The sequence below is a fragment of the Ovis canadensis genome, chromosome 3, assembly GCF_042477335.2.
Source record: "Ovis canadensis isolate MfBH-ARS-UI-01 breed Bighorn chromosome 3, ARS-UI_OviCan_v2, whole genome shotgun sequence".
Classification (NCBI taxonomy): Eukaryota; Metazoa; Chordata; class Mammalia; order Artiodactyla; family Bovidae; genus Ovis; species Ovis canadensis.
Genome location: NC_091247.1, coordinates 171,774,625 through 171,787,182, shown reverse-complemented (window position 1 = coordinate 171,787,182; position 12,558 = coordinate 171,774,625). Strand labels below are relative to the sequence as shown.

The 12,558-nt window shown below is 40.5% G+C and overlaps 1 protein-coding gene across 4 annotated transcripts in view; it reads right to left on the bottom strand.

Moving 5' to 3' along the window:
* Nucleotides 1–665: 665 nt before the first annotated feature.
* The window catches only part of ELK3 (ETS transcription factor ELK3), a 69,099-nt gene continuing 57,206 nt past the window's right edge, over nt 666–12,558 (bottom strand). For 2 of the 4 annotated variants that reach the window (XM_069585105.1, XM_069585109.1), the window contains exons 4-5: nt 8,753–8,875; nt 666–3,248 (exon numbers count right to left, since the gene is read on the bottom strand). In XM_069585105.1, coding sequence (XP_069441206.1) covers nt 3,150–3,248; nt 8,753–8,875 — 222 coding nt within the window. In that variant the 3' untranslated portion in view covers nt 666–3,149. The remainder of the gene's footprint in view (nt 3,249–8,752; nt 8,876–12,558) is intronic. The other 2 variants (XM_069585108.1, XM_069585107.1) reach the window with 1 other exon arrangement.

Sequence of the window (12,558 nt, the reverse complement as noted above, 5' to 3'; positions counted from 1 at the left end):
GATCATAGAAATGAGGGTTTATTTGGAGGTTCTTAATTCTGCTCTCGGTCTACATATCTGTCCTTCTACCAGTACCATAGTGTTTTAATTAATTGTAGCTTTATAAGTTTTGCCCTCAAGTGTGAGTCCTCCACTTCTGTTTTTCTTTTTCAAGATTGTTTTGTATATTTTAGGTTCCTTGAAATTCCATATAAATTTTAGGATGAAATTTTTGGGATTGTGATGAATTTATTGAATCCATAGGTCACTTTGGGTAGTACTGTGATCTTAACAAAATTATTAAGTGTTCTAATCCATGACCATGGGATGGCTTTAATTTCTTGATATTAATCGCAGCTAAAAGAGTAAATGGTTATGAAGTTTTCATCTCCTCATTACTTCCCTACCTCAATGCAGAATGACAGAACTTCAGATTTAAGTGATCAGAGGACCAGTTTTCAAATCCATTCCCTTCTACCCAACTCAGTGTCAATAAGTATATTTGTTTCCTTAAATACCTGTTTAAATAAGATTTATATATACATAGTGTTTCAATGTGCAATATTTAAGCTATTTAAATAACAATTCTTTTTCCAACTTATACCCATAGAATAGCAATTTGAATGGGATGATTTGAATCATCCCAAGTAAATGGAAGTAATACAACCCACTTGCCTCTTCACACCTTTTATCACAAAGTATTTATTGAACAAAAATAATATAACAGTAAAAATGATACATATATGAAAACTGAGTGAAGATTTGCAGTCATAGAAAAGATGTGTACAAAAGAGACCAACAGTTAGGTTATAGTTCTATAAACTTTACCATAGCATTTTAACACTGATCAAGCAAACATATAAAAAGGGAAAACAAAGTTATTATGTTCTTTGAAGCCTATTTTTTGACTAAAATAATTGTTTAAAAAAGACAAATCCAACACACACACACACAGAATGAGGCAGAGCAATAAGGATTACATACTTCAACACCTCCAGTTCTCTATTTGTGTCATGTGAGTTTTTTTGGTGCATCAAAAAATGCTGTGCTTTTTCCATGTCTAATGAATGGAGCTAGAGTGTATGTTCATCAGCATTTGGAGGAAGGGAATACCAGGCTGAGGTTTTTGCACATTGACTTAGTTTCTCTGTAAGAATCTTGCATTTGAGGTTTGCTCTTACCTGACAAGTTTTTTGTTTGTTTTTAATGCTCTTTTGTTTTTTTCCTTCCTAACATGCAGTTTTGGACCAGTAGTTACCTATAGCTAGGCACGGGGAAGTAGAACTGGACTGAGCACCAATCATTGTTCTGCCTTCAATGAGCTATGTAGCTTCAGGCATTCCCACTTCTGTGCAGTTGTCCTTACCTGGAAATGGTGGTTGGATGTATCTCAAAGGCCTCTTCTAACATTTTATGTTTGGTAAACACCAGTCCCCTGGACTAGCTCTTTTAGTACAGAATTATCCTTAGCCTGTGGGTAGTGACAGTAGTGTCTCCTTGCAGATTGTGGAACCAGGCCCATTACTTTATATTCAAAGATGGATATTAGAGTTTGGATTTTTCCCCCATGTGAGGGCTTACATCACCAAATAAAATTCCAATTGAAAATCTTAAGCTCAATTCCAGTTGAACATCTCAAGCATTAAAAGTATCACAACAAAATTTTAGATTTCTTGAAAACTCAAATGTTTGTTTTTACAACCTTTGTTTTTTACCCTTTCTCATAATCCCTGCCATTCAATGCCTCATTTGGATCAATGAATTATTTAGCCACATTTCAAATTGGTTTCTGTTATAGTTAAGGATGGTAATTTTATTGAGTTGAATGCACTGGGCACCTTCCAGTTCTTGAATCTTACATTAGAACTTTACTACTTCATATACAGATGGGCACCTTAAACTAGTGCCTGCTGATTTTTCTGAAGGAACAGAAAGTGTTTCTATTATCACTGTTCTAAACTATACTACACAAAAGGATTCACTGCTTAGTACTGCAGATTGTTACATAAGTTCAGTTCCACAATGATAAGGTTCCTGAAGAATTTTATATTTTTTTAATCAATTTTCCTTCATTCTCACCATAAACAGTAATACATAAAGCAGTGTATCCTGCACCTCAATTTCCACAACCAAGGCTTTACCCATACACATGAAGATACCTGGTATTACAAAATGTTTTCTTTGTTATATGTATTCATCACCAGTCTGTGAACCTTTTCCAAAGCATAGGATTTTTAAATGTTAATTATAGTTTCTGGGGTTCAGAGAAACCCTAACTTAGATACAGTAAATGCATCAGAGAGGTATGATTCTCAATGGAAAGTGGGAAGAACCAGGTTAATTTTTTTAAATAAGAATGTGCTAACCTAGGAAATATTCCAGGGGCATAGACTGAGTGAACTTGATATAGTTTTTCCATCTCAGGCTTTTGTGTGGAAGGAGTCTCAAAGATTGTAAACAGGAGGCTAGCCTTTCAAGGTTCATTTTTCAAAAAATGCACTTTAGAACATTTTCATGAAATTTTATTGTCTAAATATGGCTTAGTTGTTTTTTATAAAAACATTACTTGGATATTATATTCACTGAATTTCAGTTCAAAAGAGGTTCTAAGGCAATTCTCATACAGTTGAAAGCCAAAAAGAAAAGTAATGAATGCTTTCATATTGCCTACTTGTGAAAAATAATGAAATTCTACTAGAGAGTTGTTTGATACTAATTTTTGTCTTTCAAACATTTTCTCTTAATACTAAAAATATATATAGATAATTTACAATAAACTAAATGCAAAGGAAGGCACAGCTGGTTATAGTGTATATAAGCACAGTTCAGCATTTGCAGAATTAAAAAGGAAGAAAGCTTCACATCCTTATTTCATTGAAAACCATTTAGAAAAGTTCTTCACTGTCAACAGTGTTCAACACTTAAGAGCTAAGAAGATATAAAAACAAAAACATTAAAATTCACTTAATGCAAAACAGATTTTCATATATACTTGAATATAAAAAAGTTTTTAAAATGCTAACACAAATCTAGACCATCCATGTTATGAAAAGTGCAAACCAAATGAACAGACAGGTTTCACAACATCCTTCTCACGACACAGGTAAACTAGCCCATGGGGACAAATTGTTTTATCAGTTAATGAGTCTTTAAATTGTGGCCAGATGTCATCAGGATTTCTGAGAGTTCGAAGAAAGCAGTACTGGAGAAGCAGCTCTGTCCAGACTGGGGATTGGCACTGGCATGTGGCCATTAAGCAGTGTTGGGAACTGTAGGGGCAAAAGATGTTTACAATAGTTATTGCAAATCCATTGGGAAGACCGGAGTTTTTAACATTCCTAGACAGTGCACCAGTTCTCTCATCACCTCTGTGACTGATAGAGGTCAGTTGCCAATTTTTTAAAAATACTTCATTTATTTGTGGCTGCTCTGGCTCTTTGTTGTGGTGTGTGGGCTTCTCATTGCAGTGGCTTCTCTTGGTGCGGAGCTCAGGCTTTAAGCGTGTAGGTCTCAGTAGTTGCCGCGCACAAGCTTATTTGCCCTAAGGCATGTGGAATCTTCCTGGACCAGGAATTGAACCCATGTTCCCCACATTGGCAGGCGTGTTCTTAATGCCTGGACCACTGTGAAAGTCCATGTTGCCAATTATTTCACAGAATGAGTAATTGGAAGATGACAATGAAATCAAGATTATGTACAGCAGAGGCTAAGGCTTAGAAAATATCCCAAATTATTTTAAGTGCAGAGGCTACTAGAAAAAAATACATACTTTATATGTTGCTAAAGCATGTTCTAATAGTGTTTCTAGAAGATTCCAGCCTATTCAGAATGATTATTTGCTTTACATATTAAGAAAAATCAATTTTGGAAACTGGGAAACTCTTTGTATATGAATCAGTAATTTCTCATATTGTATTTTGAAACTATGTTTTCCAGAGTACCCCTGATGTTTCTCAGTAACTGTTAAAAATGAGGAATGTTTTTATCTTAAGAGATTTAGAAAACAATATCTGTAAAAATATTCTAGTTAAAATGATAATACCAAACCAAAAAGATAACCCGTAAGTGCCAAAATTTGTCTTGTTGCTAAGATGGGACAAACGTATATGCTTTGATGTCTTTCATGTCTGAAGTATAGCAGCTATACTCTCAACTGAACACAAAATACTTAAAGACCTCCTTCTAAAACACGATTGTTGAAAACTAAGTTTTCCTTGTTGAGGACAAGATGAGTCACAGTGATCTCTTGGGCTGTCTTCTAGTTTAATTCTTACTTAGTCTATATACTGTGCTTTCTGTACCCAACTGCCCAACTTATTTTAATGTCAGTGGCAAGGGGGTGGTGCTATTAATTACTATTTCTGTAATGGTTATAATCAAGGTCTTCTTTCCTGACATGTTGAATTTTAACGTTATACAGAATTTTATCCATTTCATCTGGGGTTATCAAGTCTGTTTACATTTAGCTTATACTTTACTTTTTATTCAAGGTGTGCTCCTGACCACTATTCCCGTTGATTAAGAGTAGACACTGGAAGGAGAGCAGGCTTTGAATTCTCATTCTTGTGGTCTGTTGACATCTTCTCTCATTTTAGTAGGTGTTCATCTTACTGGTGTTTTCAAGTTTTGGTTTTGTAACTGACTCCTGTCCTCTTTATTGCTATACACCCAAGTGTCATAGTTTCTCTTGGTTAGCCTGACCTTTCTGACATGTTTCATACTCCTCTTTATTGCCCCCCTCCCCTCCCATCATCCACAAGCAGTCCCTTTTCTTAAACAGCATTCCCCAACTTTTGTCCTCAGCCTTCCTTTCTCCTGTACTGTACTCAACAAACATTTCTTGATGTCAGTTAGATAGCCCCAGTACCTCTTCCCCATTCACTCTAAAGTCAGTAAGAATGGTGGTAAGGAGCACGACACTAAACAAGCTACCACTTGTTAACATGGGATCTTGGGCAAATTGAGCAACATCTCTGGGCCTTAGTTTCTTTTTTTCTTTTTCTTGTAAAATTGGTCATCTTTTCAAATAGAGCTGTTGAGACTATTAAATAAGGAGCCATGAAAAGTGCTTTAGAACAATGTCTGACATATGATAGCCCTCAAAGAATTGTAGTTATTGTTATCAATAGCATTCCCAGTCTTTTAATCACTTAGTAATGCTTGCCTCTTCCTGATTTTTCACTAATTACTCCTTATACCCATCTAAAAGTCATCCTCTCAATTTTACCTCTGGAATGTCTTTTTCACTCTTATGTAAAAGGTGGTTATCCCCTCAGAATTTGGAGTAGTGTAAATCTATGTATTCCTGCCCCTTACTCTTTCTGCCTTCTGTCCTCTCTCCACATCACGATACCAGTGATACCTTTCTAAAATAGAGATCTTACATTATCTCCAGCTTTAAAAGGCCTCCCATGGTTTTCACTTAACAACTCTTTAGTATACTATCCAAGCCCCATTGCTGCTTTCCCAAGCAGTCTATCAATCACCCAGGTCCCTTCCAGAACAGACTATTTTCATATCCAAATGATGCATATCTGTTCATTTAGAATGTACTTCACTCTGCCGTGATCCTCTCCCATCTTCCCAGCTCAGATGTCCCTTCTGCCTTGGGGCCTCTGTTCAGGCCCCAGCTGGAAAGAGCAACTCTTGTTGGGTTCCTGGAGCACTGTGTTTACACACCTGGTATTCACGTGTTGTATATCCCCACAGTCCCTGTCTCAGAGCTTTACATGTATTTTCTGGGTTAGATTTGTTGAGTTAAAAATTACGGAAAACTTTCTCAGTTGAAAATTACCTTGTATCTGTACCTACTAGGTATATTCCAGATATGATCAAAATCCGTTTCAAAAGCGGAACAGACATCCTAAAGACAAGCTTAAAATACTAAACAGTCCAACTGGGAACCCATCTCACTTTATAAACCAAGGTGTATATTTAGATTTAGTACAGTGTCTTTGGCATCTCTCTCTTTATGTGTCTCAATTACAAAGCATACCTCTTCTAGAAAGGCTTGTATCTCCCCTCTCCTTCCCTTGAAATTCTCAGTATCTGCTATCACTTACTAATAATAGCAAGAGACCCTTAGTGCCAGAACTCCTCCTCAGCTTATCAACTGCTACCGTAAGGATTCCATTTTTCTAATCATAACAGGAAATTTGCCAGCATCATTATAGGCCAAGTCTAATTTTTTTTCTTTCTCCAACACATTCACATAGCATATGTGAAAGAGGCTTGTTATTTTTAAAGTTACTTTCATTAGTTTAAAAAGCAGTACTGTTAAAAAAAAAAAGCAGTACTGTTGATAGTAATCTAAATTTGAAAGTCATTTGAAATGTCTAATTAAAAAAAATGATTCTTGCCATATTTTAACCATTTTCAAAACTGCAAATTTCATCTTTCACCAGCTCAGTCCTCTTATCATACACAGGAAGAGAAGTAATACTCTAAAAGGTACAAAGTTAGTTTTCTTTAGTCCCACAGACCCCAACCCCAAAAAGAGGGCCCAAGGCCATGCAACCTGTCAGCCATCCACACCTGGTTACATTTTCCCATTCAGGGTTGTGTTCTGAATGGCTCCAGGAGAGAGGACTGGCCCAGTTTGTGAAATCACAGTTCTGAGCAGGTAGCCGTTAAGTGCAGGTTTTCTTCTGCAGAATTCTAAATGTAAATCAGGAGCCACTGGTCAGCAGTGGTTGTGAGTGGGGTTTCTGGAGCAGCAGCATCTCTAGGAATATATTAAAGAATGTTATTATCAGGCCCCATCCCAGAGCTTCTGAATCAGAGACTCTGGGGGAGGGAGGGACCCAGCCAGGTGCATTTTAACACACCCACCCTCTGGCTGAGTCTGCCATGTGTTAACTTGAGAACCATGGGTCTACAGTACAGTACTGTCTACAGTACAGTCTACGGTAGTGACTGAAGGGATACATATCTTGGCCAATTCCCAGAGCTCCTGATACCTTTTAATGTGTAGAATCATTGGGGAGATGAATTACTGTTAACTGTTGGGAGTGAGTGAGTGAGGTCGCTCAGTCGTGTCCGACTCTACTAGGGAGTAGTGGGCTAGAAATCTCCAAGAATTCTGGACCATTAGTTCTGGAGGGCTTCCTTGGGAAATCACCAAGCCTTGCACAGTCAGGTGGTAGGATTTTCAGCAAGGAGGGAAGTGAGAGTCCATTCATTATTCACATATATCTCAGGAAACCTAGAGAGGCTTTGTGTTAGATTCCAGGATTAGGGTAGAATTACAGGCCCCAGTGCCCGCTGTGGAGCTGACTGACTACGCACACGATCCTGTCTGCTCTACTCAAGAACTCTCTGCTGCTCCCATCTGGACACTTCCAGGAAATAAGGTCTTTTAGCTTCACCACCAAAAAATCACCAATCTAAAACTTGCCTAATTCTGCATTTGCTCACTGGCTTTTGCTATCGCTAGTTTTTGTTTCTTTGCCTGAGTTAAAATGGCTAAGAATCAACACATTGGCTGTGCACGACCATATCTCAGTTTCTTGTAATGAGAAGGAAGGCCAGGAAGAGAAACCTGATAACTCAAGTATAGTTACATCATGACACCCTACCTCATCCCTACTAGGAAACCAGAGAAGCAAGACAGTAACCAGAACTTCTCTAGCTCTACCCTTCTCCCAATGAGACCCTAAATACCAGCATGTATAGTCCCTGGCACAGAGGTGACTATTAACCTTGACAAACAAATGAACAATAAAGAAAAGCACTGGAGATGTGATCTTATTAGCACAGCTTTCTTAGATATCTCTTGGTGAATTCTGAGGCGTCCCTTCCTTTAGTCAGTCAGTGGTAACTGCTGAACATGCTGTGGACCGAGCAGCGTGCTAGATGCCAGGCACACGCCACAGCAAACGATGCAGTTCTGGCTTCTTGCGGGCCCACTGTCTAGTGGGGAGATTGTCAGATAAACAGGCGGTACAAAGTGGTCAGTGCTGGACGCAGTGCAAACCAAAGAGCGACAGCTTGAGGTCAGCTGGGCAGAGGTGAGAGGCAAGGTGAACGAGACAGACAAGGTCAGACTCAGGAACAGAAGGTGTGTGCATTTTATCCAGTTTTGCCTCATTCCTGTCCCTGGGATCCTTTCTACACTCACATGTTCAGACAGTAACATCTTGGTCGGTGAGTCATAATCTTTGGGTCTCCAAGGGGAAATACCAGTTTCCACATGATAGCAAGTGATGCTACTGCAGGTTTCTAGTATGGAGATGACTAATGAATACGCTTACCTAGTACAGGGAACTTTATAAGACAAACAGCTAGACTTAATTCATTTTTTATCAGATCCCTGGATGATGCTTTTTTCTATTAGAGAACAAGGAAACCTTGACTCTGACTCATAGAATTATGCAGGTAACTTTGCTATTATTACAATGTAGAGTTCACTATTTTTATCTTTATTCTTTGTGGTTACTATACTAATAGGTTAGTATGTTAAAGTCTTAAGAGATTTTATAAAATACCATTAAAATTTTTCTCCTCATAAATTTCCAGTTTTCATAGTGAAAATAAATGGAACAATTGGATAACTTATTGTTCCATTTATGGATAGCTGACATGTGCACGCCACCTCAATGAAAGTACCGGCCTCTGAAGGTGCCTTTTGCAGCCACATTACCATACATTCTTTTTGGAAACTTACACAGTGAGTTCTGCCCTACATTTAGAGAAAATGTTACCTTGCAGGATTTATCAAGGAAACATATCCCTTAAAAGTTGCACATGTACAAGTTCATTTCTAAATGCTCACCTGAAACAGCGTGCTTGGCCCTTGCAGCCGGGCAGGACTCAATGGAGCAACTGGACTAAGGCTGCTCCAGAAATGTATGCTGGACAGCAGTGGACTCGGGGTCAGAAGCAGTCCATTCGGTGTCTGGGAAAGAAAGCACACACAGGATTGATACCTGTATCGCTGGTTCCCGCTGTGGTCAACAGTGTGGCCACGGGCACCAGCCACAAACCAGCCTCATCATTTTAGGAAAATCTGACGTTATTTCTGCGGGGATGTGCAGTTTAATTTCCTTCAGTGCTAATTGTATGAGCAATTTGTATTAAGAATGGAAAAGTTACCTTCCATAACCATTCTAGTAGAAAACTCAAGTTTGTAACAACTTTTGTCCAGCTTCTTTCTTCAGTTTGCTCCCCCTCACACATTAAACAAGATTGGTGGCACTAGCAGTAAATACTCCACCTGCCAATGTAGGAGACACAGGAGATGCAGATTTGATCCCTGGGTCGGGAAGATCCCCTGGAGGAGGAAATGGCACCCCACTCCAGTATTCTTGCCTGGAGAATCCCATGGACAGAGGAGCCTGGTGGGCTGCAGTCCATGGGGTCACAAAGAGTCAAAACATGACTGAGCACACGTGAACACAATACACAAGCAAAGGGCATCTCGTGAGAGGGCTTTATTTTCCCTTCTCTATATTAATTTTTCTACAGTGGACATCCATTACTTGGGCTACATGCACACATTTTTAAAGGGCCTCCCAAGCTTCACTTTCCCTATCAACAACCCTTTAAATACTTTAGGATCTGCTGCTAAAATAACCTGTAGCAGCTTCATGAAAAGCTCTGAACTGAGTTTACCAGATTTTACTTGGGATATGGGACTAATGAGAATTCATCTCCCCAGGAATGGCTCAGAGGGAAACAAAATCCGTTCTTGTCAGATAGGATGTAAAGCCAAAACGCTGGGTTTCCTGGGAGAGTGCCAAGGATGGCATTTGCTTGCATACTCACAGCAGGAGTCCTGGTCTTCAAGCCGGCTAGAGTGCAGAAGGAACAACCCACTCTTGCCCGGTGTTTATTCTCAGCAGGGACAAGCTCCTTGTCCAGGCTGGCTGTGCATCTTAGGGACGAGGAGAAGCCCCTCTGTACCTTTGTGATGTCAATAAGGTGCTCTGTGTAAGAAGGGCGGCGAGGGCACCAGCATTTCACATTGCATCATGCTGCATGCGAAAGTGGTTTTTTTTCCCCTGGAATTGGCCTCAGCAGCTTTGTTAATTATCCAGAACGTTTGGCTTAAACCTAAATGGAAAGGTCTGCTCTGTTCTGCAGAAAGGAGATAAACATCCAAAGGTTCTCAAAATGGAGCTGCTGAAAAAGACTCAAATAATTTGAGTTTTGGTTCCACAGTATTTCCTACATATTGAATGACCTACGAAGTTACCCAAAATACATGTTTTGGGTAAATTTCCCATTTGTTCTAATCCAAGGTAGTTTCATAGACAGGCCAGGCCATCTGGCCTAACGGTTCAGACTTGGCAGTTCTGCCTGGGCTCTACTAGGGTTCCAACCTCAGAACAACTACTTATGAGTTAGGTAACAACCACTCTCTGCCTTGGTTTCCTAATCTATAAAACAGGGAGAAAAATGCCTACATGTCTTACATTATAGGATCATCAGGAAGAGTAAATGATCTGTGTAAAGCTGGCAGATTAGAAATGCTCAGTAAATATTCCAAGACTGCTATCAGTAATTAAGTGTATCTGACTGACTGTATTAAAACCCAGCCATGGGAGAAATACTCAACTGTATAAAGAACTGGAACAGACAAACCAACCCAGGCAGCCAGGACCCTAGGACTCCTCTCAGTTGTGTTAGGGTCAGGTCTGTAGCTCATCCGATCTGAGGACTAATATTTGCACGTCACTCAGGCCAGGTTCCAACCTCAGCATGCCACATTAACATTTAACCAGCGTGTTCAGGGCCTCCTAGCTTACCTACCAATGAAAGTCACAGCTCTAAAGAGACAGTGACTCCTTTAAACTACAAAACAGCTTTCTCTCTCATCCACAGCCATAAATACACAGCCACTCCTTTTTAACCTTCTGAGCAGTATGAGGTATAGAATATATTTTCGTAGTCTAAATGTCATACCCATGTCTGGATTGGAGATGTTTGCACATTTGTTTCTAAGGGATACAGGATGTACTCAGAATATAGTAACCTTCTGTTTCTCCTATTTAATATATTTGAAATGTCTTCTATAATATATGCAAATAAATACCGTAAAATGACTTCATTCGCTCCTCTCCCTCCCATCCCTGTTCTGGCTGAAGATTCTATGGCCATAGGGGAAAATCTAGTTGGTTACTCTTTTAGGGAAAATTTCTATGAAGCCTGGCATGAGTTCTCTCTCACCGTGTGAGCTTTCAGAGCCTGTCTCCAGAAGCTCCTTGAGTCCTAGACAGAGGCTAAAGAAAGAAGCTACCAGCAAAATGCGTGCTTCCTCTTCCTTCCCTAAAGAATGTCTTAGCAAATGGGGTCTTCTGAGTGGCAGACAGGAACTTCCTGACCCTGTCACCTGCAAGAAAGGAGATGCTCCTGGACCCAAGGGCCACGGGTGTTTATTTTTCAAGGGGAAACACCGTCCTGTCGGTGCCTCATGTCATCCTCCCCACTCGGTTCTTCATTGCATACTGAGTCTTCTAGGAAGCCCGCACATCTGCGCTCAACTGAGTGAGCCAATGTTGTCCAGACAAGCCCCTTCCGAGTGCCCTCTGACCACCAAGATTCCGTCTCCTGAAAAGAGACTTCTGTTTTCCCTTCAGCCAGATGGCACAAACTCACCACCTTGCCAAATCCAGTGTTTATGACTCGGTTTCTATCAACAGTACCACCATATATCTACCACTCAGCAAATACTGATGGAGTATATAGTATGTATCAGGTGCCAGAGAAGCAGTGACACTGCCCCTGTACCACAGCCCGTCTGCACCCCCGCATCCCAGGCCTTGAGATGCAGGTGCCTTCCCCATCTCCTCGCCACAACCTCTGGGCATAGCCTGGAGATCCTTCCTTGAACTGACTCTCCTGTTTATCCCCACATTTCCAGTCTTGCAGCATCCAAGCCCCCTTCAACTTAGCTGGCATTTGGCAACTGCCCCCTAAACCAGTCCAGCTGTCTCTGGTCTCTCCCTTCCAATCTGTTCTGAGCACCGCCACAGAATCAATCACCTTAAGACACTGTTCACAATTTTAGGGAAGAGAAGAGTTCAACCTCGGGCTTCCCTGGCGGTCCATTGGTTATGACTCTGCACTTCCACTCAAGGGGTAAAGTTCAATCCCTGGTCGGGGAACTAAGATCCTGCATACCATGCAGCCAAAAAAAAAAAAAAATTCTAGGTAGACCCATAGTAACCTAGAACGTGAATCCCTGCCCTTTCTCTGCTTCATGGGTCCTGACTACTACACAATTCCAACCTAGTAGTTCTTCAGCGATCATTCCAAAACCTTCATGACCCCTCAGCCCGTGGTCCCCTGGGCTAGAGCCACTCCGCAAAGGATCTCATCTATTTCCATGGTTTTTAACCATCCTGTAACCACCTCAGACCCTCTCCTTAGCTCCAACTGTAGCTGGGTGTTTCTTCCCAAATGTCCTCAAACTCCACATGGCCCAAATTGGACTTGGAACCTTTCCCCATGAGTTTGTTTCCTCCCATGAAACTCATACTCAACTTCTGCTCACCCCTAACACCTCCACACCCATCACCTGTGTCTGTCAGATCCATCTCCTTTGGCCCCATGCCACTGTCACAGCCACAGGTCCTC